The following is a 13,438-nucleotide window of genomic DNA, read 5'->3' as shown; positions in this document are numbered from 1 at the left end:
TCCTGATGTCCCTTGCCTAGACCTTAGGAACTGTTCTTGGATTAGCTCCACGCCGTACCTGGAAACGCATCCAACCACTGGCCCGCCACAACAGTGTTTGTGACCTCAATGGCTTTGCTACAGCCGCTCAGAGACGTTGCACTGCTTCGGCCGTCCGCATCTAAACACTGACGTGCTCGAACACCATGCTCGACATGGAAAGGAGGGACACGAGGCGGGCCGTTGCAAGCAAATCGGGCGCTCTTCATGACATGCGATAAGCGAAAGCCGAACGTCCCACTGGCCCGCTCTCCACAACCCGCTCCTTGAACAAATTTGTGCGTCTAGACCGCTTTCGCTCGTTCCTTGCTTTTTCCAGCCGGGTATTCAATTGGCGGACCGGCCATACAAAAGAGTAGCAGCCGAGAGAGCCCCAGATACACAGTACACTAATAAAAGCACTCGCTCAGTACGGACTCCTTCCTCTCCCCAAAGATTGAGAATGCCAATTATCGACACTTCCAAAGACCTCTCCGCCCTCTTCAGTCAGCAAGTCCGCGCTACTCCCGATGCCGTTGCCCTAGAGGATGACACGGTGACCTACACCTATGCCGAACTTGAGGAGCGAGTCGCTACCCTAGCCCACCAACTCCGGCGCCATGGGGTAGGCCGCGACAGTCTCGTTGGAGTTCTTCTTCCCAGGAGTGCAAACTACGTCATTGCCTGCCTGGCAGCCTTGCGGGCCGGTGGTGCGTTTTTGGTCCTAGAGCTTGCCTATCCCCCCGATCTCTTGGCGGACGTGATTGAGGATGCCGCACCAGTGGTTGTTGTCACGGTACGGGCGGAGGTTGGCAAGATCAAGTCCCAAACTCCGATTTTTGTCTTAGATGAACTCGAAAAGAGAGCATCTGAGAGTGATGGCGATCTTCAAGACCAGAACCTTCCTCCGCCACCGGAAGAGACCGACTTGGAGCGCCTCTGCTTCGTGGCTTACTCCTCCGGTACGACTGGAAAACCAAAGGGTATTGCCAACCCACACAGGGCGGCAGTGCTTTCGTATGACCTGAGGTTCCAATTCTCAGATGTTCAGCCAGGGGATCGTGTCGCTTGCAATGTATTCTTCGTTTGGGAGATTATCCGGCCTTTGCTCAGGGGCGCCACTGTCGTTGCAGTGCCAGATGATGCTTCCTATGATCCGGTCCTGCTGGTGGATCTGCTCTCGAAGAAGAATATTACGGAGACGCTCATGACGCCCACATTGCTGGCTGCTGTACTCTCCCGTCACCAGGAACTGGGATCGCGTCTCCCAAACCTACGCCGGCTTTGGCTCAATGGCGAGGTCGTCACTACGGACCTGGCCCGACGAGCGCTCAAGGCATTGCCGAATACCCGCCTCCTCAATTGCTACAGTGCGTGTGAGACGCACGAGATTGCCTGTGGCGATATCGGTGAGATGCTGACGCAGCTCGACAAAGATGCGGTTTACTGTCCTGTCGGCCCTCCCCTCATCAACCCCAAATATGTATACATCCTTGATGAGAGCGGCAATCGTGTGGAAGAAGGAGTTAGTGGAGAACTCTTCATTGGCGGCCCCCTTCTCGCTCGTGGATATCTTAACCGGCCAGAAACCACCGCCCAGGCGTTCACGCCTAACCCCTTTGACGCCAAATCGGGAGCCAGGATGTACCGGACGGGTGACCGGGCACGACTCCTCCCGTCTGGATTGCTCGAGATCACTGGAAGAGTCGGTGCTATGATTAAGCTGCGGGGATACTCGGTTGTTCCTGGAAAAGTGGAAAACGCCATCGTGGCAAACCTTGCCGTCAGTCACTGCGCCGTTGTTGCCCACGGAGAGGGTCTCGAGAGGCAGCTCGTGGCATACATTGTCCGAGACAAGGAAAGTTCGAAAGAACGGCCTCCTGTCGAGATTGACGAGGCTCTGCATAGTCCTGCTGCTAGACGCATCTTGTCGCAGCACTTGGCACCATATATGATTCCGGCACTGTGGGTTGAACTCGAGGAGCTGCCTACCCACGGTGTATCTGGCAAAGTCGACCTGAAGCGCCTTCCGGCTCCTGCACGATCGCAGACACCCGTGAACGGTATCGTCGAAAGAGACCCTATCCAGATCGAAGCCATCAAGGAGGCTTGGGTGTCCACGCTGAATATTTCAGCGAGTGCTGTGGCCCCAGAACATAACTTCTTCGATCTCGGCGGGCATTCCCTCTCTCTGGCGGATCTGGCTTCTAGACTGTCGAATACGTTTGGGTTCAGAGTGCCAGTTGCCCGCCTGGCTGATCCCGCGACCCTCAATGGTCACCTGGAGACCGTGAGAGCGGTTCGAGATGGACACACTGCCGCTGTCCAAGCTGATTTACCCGCCATCTTGCGCGCAGACTCGGTGCTTGAAGACGAAATCAAACCCCGCTCGCCCGATGTGAAGATGTGTGCCCTCAAGAACGCAAAGACGGTGCTACTCACTGGTGTGACCGGTTTCTTGGGTGCTTTCCTATTGAGTGATCTTCTGGAAAGCACTTCGGCCCACATCATATGTCTTGTTCGCTTCAATGATCCTTCGCAGGATGACTTGCCGGGCGGTATTGCTAGAGTCCGAAGAAATCTTCTCGATTTGGGTCTATGGACAGATTCGATCATGGAGCGTGTGGAGATCCTACCCGGTAACTTGTCGAGAAAGCGCTTTGGCCTTTCGCCTGATGCTTTTGAGCAGCTTGCTTCGCGCGTGCAGGTTATTGTGCATGCTGCTGCAACTGTCAACTTGGTATGTTCTGTTCCTGGCACGAGACGTGCGGCTTCTAACACGATTAGGTCTACCCATATGCTTCTATGCGACGCCCTAATATTGGAGGAACGAGAGAGGTGCTCCGCCTTGCTAGCATTGGCGGCGCTACAGTCCAGTACATCTCCACCAACGGAGTGCTTCCGCCTGCTCCGGGTGAGAAGGGCTGGCCTGAGGATTCCATGCTGGATGTGGATCAGGTTCCTACCAAGCTACTCGACGGTTACGGCCAGACGAAATGGGTAGCGGAGCAGCTTGTGCTAGAGGCATCCCGTCGTGGCCTCCCCGTCCGGATTCTGCGTGCCGGCACGATCAGTGGCCACAGTGCCTCCGGCGCTGCTAATGCATGGGACCTTCTCACAGCCTTGATTGTCGAATCCATCCACCTTGGCTACTACCCCGATGTAAAAGGTTGGCGTGCTGAAATGACCCCTGTGGACTTTGTCAGCAAAGCCATTGTTCATCTGGGCAACGAGACCAACGCCAAGCAGCTCGTCTTCCACCTTGGGGACCCTACACCCGTACAAATGCAAGAAGTGTTCGAAAACCTGTCCCAGTTGGGCTACCCCACGCAGCCGCTGGGCTGGGACGACTGGGTTGCTATGTGGACCGAGAAGCGCGGTTCCGCAAAGGGAGGCGACGGAGCGTTCACTGTCGATATACTTCGAAGCGGTATGCCCAGTGTTGAGTTTCTGAGGGACATCGTTGTCTTGGACAACGCGGCGACAAGACCTCTCCGCGCTACCGTTGAGCGTCCCAAGGTTGATCTGCAGCTCCTTGAGACGTACACCCGTCATTGGTTTGCGCGAGGTTGGCTCTCGAAGCCGCCGTCGACGGTCAACGCGTATGGGGGGTCTGCACGTCTTCCTCGCCGGGGTCCGCTTTTTGGTAAAGTTGCCGTCATCACCGGTGCGTCTTCGGGTATCGGCGCCGCCGTCGCTACAGCTCTCGCCCGCGAAGGCTGCCATCTCGCCCTGGGTGCCCGCCGGGTTGACGCGCTTGAAAACGTAAAACGCAGCCTCGTCGTCCGCGAGGGCAAAGTCATCACCCAGAAAACAGACGTAACCGACTCGCAGCAAGTCGCCGACCTGGTCCGCGTCGCCAGCGAGAAACTAGGCCCCGTGGATATCCTCGTCTCGGTCGCGGGCGTCATGTACTTCACCCTGATGGCGAACAACCACACCGAAGAGTGGGATCGCACCGTCGACGTCAACTGCAAGGGCCTCCTGCACTGCCTCTCCGCCACGGTCCCCGGCATGCTGTCCCGCGGCAAGGGCCACATCGTCGCCATCTCGTCGGACGCCGGGCGCAAAGTGTTCCCCGGCCTGGGCGTCTACAGCGCCAGCAAGTTCTTCGTCGAAGCCACGTTGCAAAGCCTCCGGCTCGAGACGGCGGGGACCGGGTTGAGGGTCACGAGCGTGCAGCCGGGGAACGTGGCGACGGAGTTGCTGGGTTTGTCGACGGATGAGGAGGCGTTGAAGAAGTATGGCGAGCCGAGTGGCGCGAAGGTGCTGGATGCGAGTGATGTGGCCAATGCGATTGTTTATGCGTTGAAGCAGCCGGAGCATGTCGCGGTTAATGAGGTGTTGATTGAGCCTAGGGATGAACCTATTTAAGGGTGGGAGGTAGGGTGGTAATGGGAGTAAGGTGCATACTTGTTCGAGCTAGATTGTTCTCGTTGCAGTGTTCTTATATACGTTTGTACCGGGAGTTCCGACTGGATTCCGTTAGTGAATGAAAATGTTCCTCGGCCTATTGATGTCTGGTTCATGATGAGAATGACTTGCAGCGCTCCCCTAATTATTTTTCAAAAAGGTTTGTTTTTATATATAAAGTTTAATCTCATGAATTTTGCTTAACAAATTCCTTCATGGTGAGATGGCCGAGTTGGTTATGGCGCCAGGTTAAGGTCTTCTCTTAACATCTAATTCCTGGTCACGAAAGTGGCGTGGGTTCGAGTCCCACTCTCATCAACATTCGTCCCTTCCGTTGGAAGGGGTTTCGGGAATATCTTTTTGGGGTTTGTTCCGCCTCTTTATTTTTATTTTTATACTTTTTTCTTTCCTTTTGTTCTATTTTATTGCCGAGTGAAATCCATTAGAGTAACAGGATACTTCCTTCTAAGACTGCTGTCGTTGGGAAGTGAGAGAGATAGGATGCGTCTATTGCATCTCCCTTACAGGTAGCTCCAAGACTAGAGGTTAATTCTAGCAGTACATGCTTACGAAGGGAGCCTACGTAACTGTAATTTCTAGCTCTTTATTGCATGTCGGTGCTTCTTTGTAATATGTTGCACTCCATAGGGGTTGCGAGATTGAAGTAGAAGACGCGTGAATGCACCTTTTCTTGATATTACAAAGAGAAGTCTTGAATTCTTGAAAGTCTAATACTACGCTCGTCAATCGCAGGAAACATCGCTCAATGCTTCAATGCTCGCTCAGCCGTAGAATGTTTCTTGAGACATTAATCCCCCAGGACCCGTCCTCCCACAAAAACCCCACTCTCTATGTAGGAATCACCTTCTTCATATTCTCCGCGCCCCTGGGCTCAATAAACAGCGCCTCCGCCTCAGCCAACACCACACTCTCCACACCCCTCTCGGGATCCGCCAACGTCTCCAACCGCCCCTTAACCCATGCCTTCCTCCCCTCGACCTTTGTCGTCTCCGCCCTCAGCACCACAATCTGCCCCGCCATGGTCGGCCTCTTATAATCCACCTTCAAACTCGCCGTCACGGCAATCTTATTCGGCAGCGCGGGGAAACAGCACCGCGCGAGGCCCTCGTCCAACAACGTCGCGAGCAACCCGCCATGCACGACGCCCGGGTGTCCGCACAGCGCGGGACCCAGGTACTGCAACGAGGCGAACTCGGACCCGTCCGCGGTGTGGAACTGCAAGGGGGGAACGGCGATCTTGTTGGCGCCTAGGAGCGTTCCCGCTGTTAGGTTTTGCGCGCGCAGCGTCTCGGGGATGCGGAGGTGCGGGCGCGAGGCGATGTATTTTGGATCCGAGAGGAGGGATTGCGTGAGCGGGTGGGAGAAGATTTGGCGCTCGATTTCGGCGAGGTCGGCGGTGGGCGGGGTGAAGAGGGTGAGGGTTTCGGCGTCCGAGGGGGGTTGGAGGGATTGCGTTGCGGTTTCTATGACTGAGGCGAGGACGGGGGCGGAGGCCATGGTGAAGCCGGCGGTGAAGCAGGCGGTGGTGGCTAGGAGGAAGAGGAGGGCTCGGAGGATGGGTTTGGATTTGGGTTGTTGTGGTGGTGGAGGGGAGGTGGTATTCGAGGTTGTGTTGGTTTCTGAGGATTGCGCCTGGAAGGGTGGTGGTGGTGATGGAGAGGAAGAAGGGGAAGAAGTCACCGAGGTAGGAGGCACTACAAATATTAGAAAACCCAACAAGAAACTCAACAAAACAGATATCGTATCTCGGACCAAAATTTCTGGGAACCACAACTTACCAGCGCTAGTCCCCTGCCAACGTGGGCCTCGCACGCTTCTGTATACCGACGGCACCCTTGCCCCCACCGGACGTCCTCGTACTGCTGCAAGATGCCTCGCGCCCGCGATGCCCCATACGGTGCTCCTTGCGATGAACGTCATCACCGGTGAGGAAAAGGCTGCCCCTGCTGGAGAGGGCACTCGGCGCGCTGTGCTGATAGGGGAAGGCCTGCCGTGGAAGGTGCATTCATTCACTCTCGGTCACTTGTAAGACGCTTGGACCAGGCGGAAGTTCCGAGTGCCTCGGCTTCTCTTTTTATGGAAGACGACGTCGGAGCTTGGCACGGACGGGTGTGGACGAAACTCTGGACAAGAGTGAAGGAAGGATGTGCCATGCTCGGCTTGTTCCAGGTTCTTCATGCAGTCTATACAGTACAGTAGGTTTGGAGGATTCGGTGAATATAATACGAAAGGGTCGGTACCCCCAAGGTATCATATGCACACCAGTCGACTGTCCCTTACTCATCAATCCAGGGGACAGAGAACGTCGATCTCCTCCTACTAACTGTAGAGGACATATTCGTTGAATCGCATATTTGGAGGCTGGATAAAGGGCTTCCATAGCCTTATTAAATTTATAAGATGTTCGATGTAGAAGAGCATGCCTCGCTTCAATGGAAGTGGAAGAGGCGCCTACGTGACGCTGCATATAACCAGTCTTGTCCATACCCGTAAAGATGCCTCCACACTCAAGGCGGAACGCAAGACGAAAGCAAACGCCTTCATATAAGTTGTAGTAAACGCAGAGGACTTGCAGAGTACAGTTTCCGTACAAGATAGCAGATGCGACAGGTGCGGATTGTTCAATCACTCAACCTCAATCTCCATTGATAACATTCGGGACTCTTGCAGTGTAATATAAACTATCCCTCCCGACCGCTCCACCATTCCCCGTTTTCCAGGCCATTGCCTACACAAAGCAGATCCCATCTGCCATCCAAATACTATACACACATGAGCGGGGAAGCGGAACAATCATCAACAAAATAGCTAGAATAGCGTCACAATCTTCCCTCTACCCATCGCCAAGAACAAGAGGAGAAGATTACATGCCAACCCGTCCATCTCGGAAAAGATGGAAAGGGTATGATATACTAAGACAGATCGAAAACAGAGATGCCGTAAGAAGTCCTTCTTTTCATGACGCCAGATGATGCCAGCAGAGCCAGGAAATGCCGACGGATAGGTGGTGGAAACATGAGTACAATACAAGAGGTTTGCGTCGGGAAGTCGATGCGGGAGAGGAAACGAGGGCGCGAGGCTTAATAGTAGTCCCGAGCGCTCTTCTGCAGCTCGATGAACCTCCACCCTCTCGTCTCGGGGTTGTTGACGTCCTCGGGGATTCTTGTGACGCCAATGGCATAGGTGACTTGCTGGACCTTGTCATCCATACCGGCGGCGAGCTCCCCGGTCTTGGCATTCCTGTATACGTGCACTTCCTGCGTCCGGCAGGTGACGATGAAGACAGGGATCTCTCCAGGTTCAAGAAGACGTGCGTTCAAGATGTCGACACCTCTGATGTCCACGATTCTTCCGTCCGATTTCAAACCTGCTGTCGTGTACTGCTGCATCAGCGCGGCATAGACCGAGTACTGAGCGGCGCTCAGCCAAAGCTTCAGCACCTCGATGTCGCCCTTGACGTACGCGTCAAGCACTTCGGGGAGGATGTACTCGCGCATTTCGGTAAGGAAGGGTTCGAGCTGGAAGTTAGGATCCATCTCCCGGAACTTCTTAATGACCATAGCAGTCTCGTTCTCAGCGAAGAAGCCGGTGATGCGGTCCGAAATGCTGCGTGCAGTCGAGATAAGCGGATTGTCGGACTCCTTGTAGGTTGCTTGCATATTGAAGAGGCCTTGCATCAAGCGGCTGTTATCTTTGAATTCCCGCCAAATCTCCTTGTATTTGGCGTCTTTGTGCAAAGTAACGTTTGTGCCAGCGCTGAATGCCACGTTAGAGGAAAGTCAACATGAGCATAGTAAAACACGTACTTGGGATCTTCCTCCATTGGTTCCGTCGGTTTCCTGCCTCCAGTCCTTTGCAACTCGTTGAGCTCCCTCAGCTCACGCCTTCTTCTGCGCTCTTCCTTCTCGACCCAGCCTCCGTACCGCGAGGAGCTGCCGTCGTCGACAGTCTCCTTGACTGCCTGGAAAGCTTTCGATTTCCGCACAGGTCGCGTCACATATTCAATGCCGGATCCAGTGACGTTCGCAACCTTCCGGACGCCCTTGACGGGAGCCGTTTCCCACGTCCATGCCGCACCTTTTCCTACTGCTTCAGCGGTGGTCTTCAGAGCCGCAGCGGTCTTTGTAGAGGCTACCTCCGTGACCTGGTTGTATGTGCTTCTGGCCTTCTGAACTTTCGGGTTCTGCGTGAAATCATTGACACCAGCAGAAAGCTGCTTGGTCGACTCATTCCACTCCTTCGAGGCCTGGAACTCCTGCTTCAGAGTCTCCGTGAACACCTGCCAGGGAGACTTGTCGCCATGTTTCGGGGGAGGTGGGAGATCCTCCTTCTTCTTTTTGCCCTGCTCGCCCTCTTCACCCTCTTCTTCCTCCCCGGCTTTCTTCTCCTTGGCTTCTTCTCCCTCCTGCTGCTGTCCCGCAGCTCCTTCAGCTGTGGACTGCTTTGTGCCTTCAGGTGCATCTCTCACAGTTTCCTCGGTCTGTTTCTGTGCTTGTTGCCATAGGGCGGAGCGGGAATGAAACTGACGGGAAAAGGAAGAAGCGGTACGGAAAAGGATGTCTTGGGGAAGGAAATTGCTGCGGAGGAAGGCAGGAGCGGAAGAGGATGCATCCTGTGCAGCGAGAGGCTGCCGTATTGATGACGAACGCGTGCTCAGTGCAGCTGTAGTTAACCGTCTATATGTCGCCGTTCGGCAGTGGAGGCTGGAGGGTGAGGCGGCAAACCGCGGCGTGTTGGCCCATTGCGCCCTCACTGTAAGTGCTGCGGTGGATGGAGGTCGCATTATAAGTGAGGATTGAAAGATTAGATCGGGTACGGGCAGTGGTGCGGGCGGTGGAAATCTCCTGCTCAAGTGGTGGAAGGCGAGCGATGGAAGTTGCAGATGAATGCACGGACCACCCTTTTTTCTCTTCGCCGAGCCGACCATTCAACAGCACCTTCGACGACATCAGTTGGCACAGGGCCTCTCCTTATTGCCCGCCATGACCGAATCAACAGCACTGCAAGTCTTCCGGACGCTCAGATCGCCATTTTGCGCAACATGTCGCTCCTCACCCCGGACGCCCGTCCTCTCATCGATGCGTCCCTTCTCGCAGTCTACCCCCATCCTCGCAAAGACTCCCCGCGCGAAAGGCTCCGTGACGAGCATGCTCGACAGCATCGGAAACTCCTTAAATAAGCCGTCGCAATACCAATCCATCATACCAAGAGGAGGAGAATTGGACGGGGATTTCTTCAGAACGCTGGCCAAGCAGGAGTGGGAGGAGCCAGAGCGACATCATCTTCACATCTACGCGCACAAACACAACACGCACATCACCCTCACAAAGCCCAACAGAGATCCTCTGATATCGGTATCTTGCGGGAATATTGGGTTCCGGAAGGCTGGACGCGGAACGTACGACGCTGCATATCAACTCGCGGCCTTTGTGATGAACAGAATAAGGGATCTGGGTCTCTTGCCCCAAATCAAACAGCTGGAGCTTGTCTATCGTGGATTTGGGCCTGGAAGGGAGGCCGTCACAAAGGCGATATTGGGTAGTGAGGGCTCCAAGATCCGTCCTTTGGTCACCAAGCTCGCGGATTCAACCAGACTGAAGTTCGGTGGTACGAGGAGCAAAAAGCCGAGAAGATTGGGTTAAGGTATACCCTGCGGTGGCGTGTATGATAGAGGCAGGCAATGGGGGATTTCTTCATGTTGCAGTTCGGATTTTTGTAACATACCAAGGCAATTATAGCAGAGGTCACAAAGTACGATTCCTCACAGCAATTCTGAGACAGTGCAAGTGCTCGCGCTGTTATCTTGCTCCTCGTGACGGCGGAGCTCTCTCCGCCGGCGGAAGGGGCCTACCACTAGAATCCGTAATCTTGACCTTGGCCAGCCTGGGCGCATGATTTCGGGATGACTGACGCGTATGCCCCTCCTTGCTTCGTCGACCACTTCCAGAACTACTACCAGGTATCGCATCCGTTGGGCCCATTTCATCATGGGCGACCTCGTGAGATATTCGAAGCTGCCGCCTCTGATCACCTCGAAGCATAGACGATCTCTCGTCCTCAACGTCCTCGTCAAGGAGCTCTCCATTCGCAGTAACGTAGTCCGGTGGGTCTATCCATTCCCGTGGTACCACGCATGGCAGAGCGACGCCTATACTAGCGGCGCGATTGATCCAGCTGGGAGCTGGACGGCCAGTGAGTTGCTGGCAAAGGTACGAGGTAAAATGGTTGCAGTTCATTGTAAGGAGGTTGTATGATGTCCCTTGGAATCTCTGCATGGCCTGGCTCTGTCAGCATGTTATCAACGGAGGGAATTCCAGCGCCTCGAATGCTTACTTCCTGAATTATACTATCCATCTCCTCGGCGGTCCGGAATGAGAAGCCATGTACAATGGCTTGTCTGAAGGTGCCGCCTGGGGGTTCTTCTCCCGGTCTGTATTATAGGTTAGAATAAGAGGCCTAGCCTATCATAGGCCTCTCATACCGTGTCCAATATACTCCACTCACACCAGGCTGATCATGTCCTCCGTATGCGTATTCTCTGCCGTTTATCACAACGCCGGAGTGCAGGAGGGAGCTGCCGATAGCCCATAGTAACGTGGAGATCTTGCCGGGCGGAAGCAAGTCATATACGTGAATCTTGACCTCGGTTCTCTGGAGAGACAGTGTCGATCTGTGATTGCTCGAGCTCTTCCGAGATGGCTTCGGGGCAGAGTTCGGGGCCATTGTGAGGTTAAAAGTCAATGAGAGCGAGATATTTATTGTACATCAAAGGAAAGATAAGTCGAATTCTGCCCCGCGACATGTGCAAGGACGGTAAAGCGTGTGAGTGAGAGGCATATGGTAGAGGACGAAGCATGGTGGATAGAGAGCCCAAGCTTCACAATCACAGGCAGGGACATGTGGAGGTGGCAAGGGCAGCTTCCGACTGACCTGTGGATCGAGCGCACGGACAAATGCCAAGAGGGGCAGCAAGTCGAAAACCGAAAAATTCACCGCCCTGCAAGGACCGCCAAAACCAAACCCAACCAATTTTCGCCAGGCCACCTAAGGAGAGGGGACTGCTGCAGTCATCTCTCCCACCCCCTCCGCCATCACCATTCCCCCCACACGACCCCTCCTCTTACTTTTCTCTTCTGTGATACCCCGTTTTTCTCGACCAGCAGCAAGCACTGCGATCAAAACTCCCTGCGCTTCACCCTCGCCTATTTTTCGCGTCTCTCTCACCACCGTCCGCACCTACGCAAAGTCAAAGAAGATGCCTCCCAAGAAAGCTGTCAAGGAGGAGAAGGTTCTTCTGGGGAGGCCTGGAAACAACCTGAAGAGCGGCATCGTACGTTGACATGCCCCTCTGACGCGATTGTCAAGTTCTCACGTTAACAGTAGTGGCCAGGTTGGGCTTGCGAACGTTGGTAAATCGACCCTCTTTCAGGCCATCACAAAGTCTTCCCTTGGTAACCCTGCCGTAAGTCGCATTGCACGAATCGTCACGCCCGCATCCTCTGACGAGCGCAGAACTTTCCCTATGCCACCATTGACCCCGAAGAGGCACGCGTCATTGTGCCTGACGAGCGGTTCGACTGGCTGGTCGAGCACTACAAGCCCAAATCAGTTGTCCCTGCCAACCTTACAGTCTACGATATCGCCGGGTTGACCAGAGGTGCTTCAACCGGTGCCGGCTTGGGCAACGCCTTCTTGTCGCATATCCGTGCTGTCGACGCAATCTTCCAGGTCGTGCGTTGTTTCGACGATGCCGAGATCATCCACGTTGAAGGTGATGTCGACCCGGTGCGCGATCTCGATATCATTGCCGAGGAACTGCGTATCAAGGATATCGAGTTCGTCGAGAAGTCGCACGAGAAGCTCGTCAAGGACACCAGGAGAGGTGGGCAGAGCTTGGAAATGAAGAAGATGAAGGAGGATCTGGCAACCGTTGAGAAGATCCTCGAGCTGCTCAGATCTGGCAAGGACGTGCGCAAGGGCAACTGGTCACCAAAGGAGGTATGTGCCTAACCCTTTCTTACCATCCGCTCTACTTCCTCCGAAAGATGACAAAGAGCGATTGCTCTATAATCCCAGCTCTTTGAAAATCCTGAGTAACGCCGGGAACATATGAAAAGACGTCCAACTCTGACCCTTCCCCTGCTTCACCTCCTTTTTGGTTGCACAGAAGTCGAGAACAGTTGACTGACTGTACAATATAGGTGGAGGTGATCAACCCTCTTTTCCTCCTCACCGCTAAGCCCGTTGTCTACCTCGTCAACCTTAGCGAGAAGGACTATATCCGACAGAAGAACAAGCACCTTCCCAAGGTCGCACAGTGGGTGAAGGAGCACGCCGAGGGTGACCCCATCATCCCCATCTCCGTTTCATTCGAGGAGCGCCTCGCCGCCATGAGCGACGAGGAAGCTGCCGAGGAGTGCAAGAAGCTCGGTACCAAATCCGCCCTCCCCAAGGTGATTACCACTATGCGCAAGGCCCTCAACCTTGGCAGCTTCTTCACCACTGGCGCCGATGAGGTCAGGCAATGGACGATCCGCAACGGCACCAAGGCGCCGCAGGCGGCGGGTGTCATTCACGGCGATTTCGAGAAGACTTTCATTCAGGCCATCGTGTATAACTATAGTGTGTTGAGGGAAGAGGGTGACGAAGCGGCCGTGAGGGCCAAGGGCAAGGTCATGACCAAGGGCAAGGATTACGTCGTGGAGGACGGTGATATCCTTCTCATCAAGGCTGGTGCGGCTAAGTCATAAATTTCCTCATTTGACACACTTTATGCGGAATGTGGGAGGGCGTATTGCCAAAGGGAGACGGTTATGACTGAGCGTTTTCACTGTCAACTTGCTATATTGGAAGTGCTCCACAGGTAGACAGTTCAGTATCCCTCTGAACACGATGAATGTATGATTCACAGCTGAGGGACACGGTCTGCTCGACTCACTTGTGCCGCCTCTACAAGTCACGGCTTTTATCGCTGTGCTATATCACC

At 54.5% G+C, this 13,438-nt stretch overlaps 6 protein-coding genes and 1 non-coding gene across 7 annotated transcripts; 4 read left to right on the top strand and 3 right to left on the bottom strand.

The window, feature by feature from the left end:
• Positions 1–365: 365 nt before the first annotated feature.
• EI97DRAFT_46195 (nonribosomal peptide synthetase 10) lies at positions 366–4,528 on the top strand. The gene is made up of 2 exons (XM_033801234.1): positions 366–2,758; positions 2,806–4,528. Exons 1-2 carry the CDS (start codon positions 482–484, stop codon positions 4,390–4,392), a joined length of 3,864 nt encoding a protein of 1,287 aa, XP_033653565.1. The 5' UTR covers positions 366–481; the 3' UTR covers positions 4,393–4,528.
• Positions 4,529–4,648: 120 nt separating this feature from the next.
• Positions 4,649–4,749, top strand: EI97DRAFT_t61. Its single transcript has one exon. It is a non-coding gene; the product is annotated as a tRNA-Leu (tRNA).
• A 271-nt stretch (positions 4,750–5,020) lies between these two features.
• EI97DRAFT_494142 (Thioesterase/thiol ester dehydrase-isomerase) lies at positions 5,021–6,473 on the bottom strand. The gene is made up of 2 exons (XM_033802382.1): positions 6,231–6,473; positions 5,021–6,146 (listed from the first exon to the last, which is right to left on the bottom strand). The coding sequence occupies exons 1-2, from the start codon at positions 6,370–6,372 to the stop codon at positions 5,281–5,283; spliced, it is 1,008 nt and encodes a 335-aa protein (XP_033653564.1). The 5' UTR covers positions 6,373–6,473; the 3' UTR covers positions 5,021–5,280.
• Positions 6,474–7,532: 1,059 nt separating this feature from the next.
• EI97DRAFT_442534 (TIM44 subunit of mitochondria import inner membrane translocase) lies at positions 7,533–9,235 on the bottom strand (the record flags this gene model as incomplete). The annotated part of the gene is made up of 2 exons (XM_033799764.1): positions 7,533–8,208; positions 8,259–9,235. 2 exons carry the CDS (start codon positions 9,233–9,235, stop codon positions 7,533–7,535), a joined length of 1,653 nt encoding a protein of 550 aa, XP_033653563.1.
• Positions 9,236–9,373: 138 nt separating this feature from the next.
• On the top strand, positions 9,374–10,213 carry EI97DRAFT_433436 (translational machinery component). The gene has a single exon (XM_033798390.1). It carries the CDS (start codon positions 9,531–9,533, stop codon positions 10,092–10,094), a length of 564 nt encoding a protein of 187 aa, XP_033653562.1. The 5' UTR covers positions 9,374–9,530; the 3' UTR covers positions 10,095–10,213.
• A 37-nt stretch (positions 10,214–10,250) lies between these two features.
• Positions 10,251–11,175, bottom strand: EI97DRAFT_450394 (DUF862-domain-containing protein; the record flags this gene model as incomplete). The annotated part of the gene is made up of 3 exons (XM_033800284.1): positions 10,251–10,730; positions 10,786–10,882; positions 10,934–11,175. 3 exons carry the CDS (start codon positions 11,173–11,175, stop codon positions 10,251–10,253), a joined length of 819 nt encoding a protein of 272 aa, XP_033653561.1.
• A 532-nt stretch (positions 11,176–11,707) lies between these two features.
• Positions 11,708–13,202, top strand: EI97DRAFT_377577 (GTP-binding protein-like protein YchF; the record flags this gene model as incomplete). Its single annotated transcript, XM_033795620.1, has 4 exons — positions 11,708–11,782; positions 11,843–11,914; positions 11,965–12,450; positions 12,654–13,202. 4 exons carry the CDS (start codon positions 11,708–11,710, stop codon positions 13,200–13,202), a joined length of 1,182 nt encoding a protein of 393 aa, XP_033653560.1.
• Between the last annotated feature and the right edge of the window lie 236 nt (positions 13,203–13,438).

This window comes from Westerdykella ornata (assembly GCF_010094085.1).
Source record: "Westerdykella ornata strain CBS 379.55 unplaced genomic scaffold EI97scaffold_11, whole genome shotgun sequence".
NCBI lineage: Eukaryota > Fungi > Ascomycota > Dothideomycetes > Pleosporales > Sporormiaceae > Westerdykella > Westerdykella ornata.
Note: the sequence above shows the minus strand (reverse complement) of the source record. Positions and strands in the feature narration are given on the sequence as shown.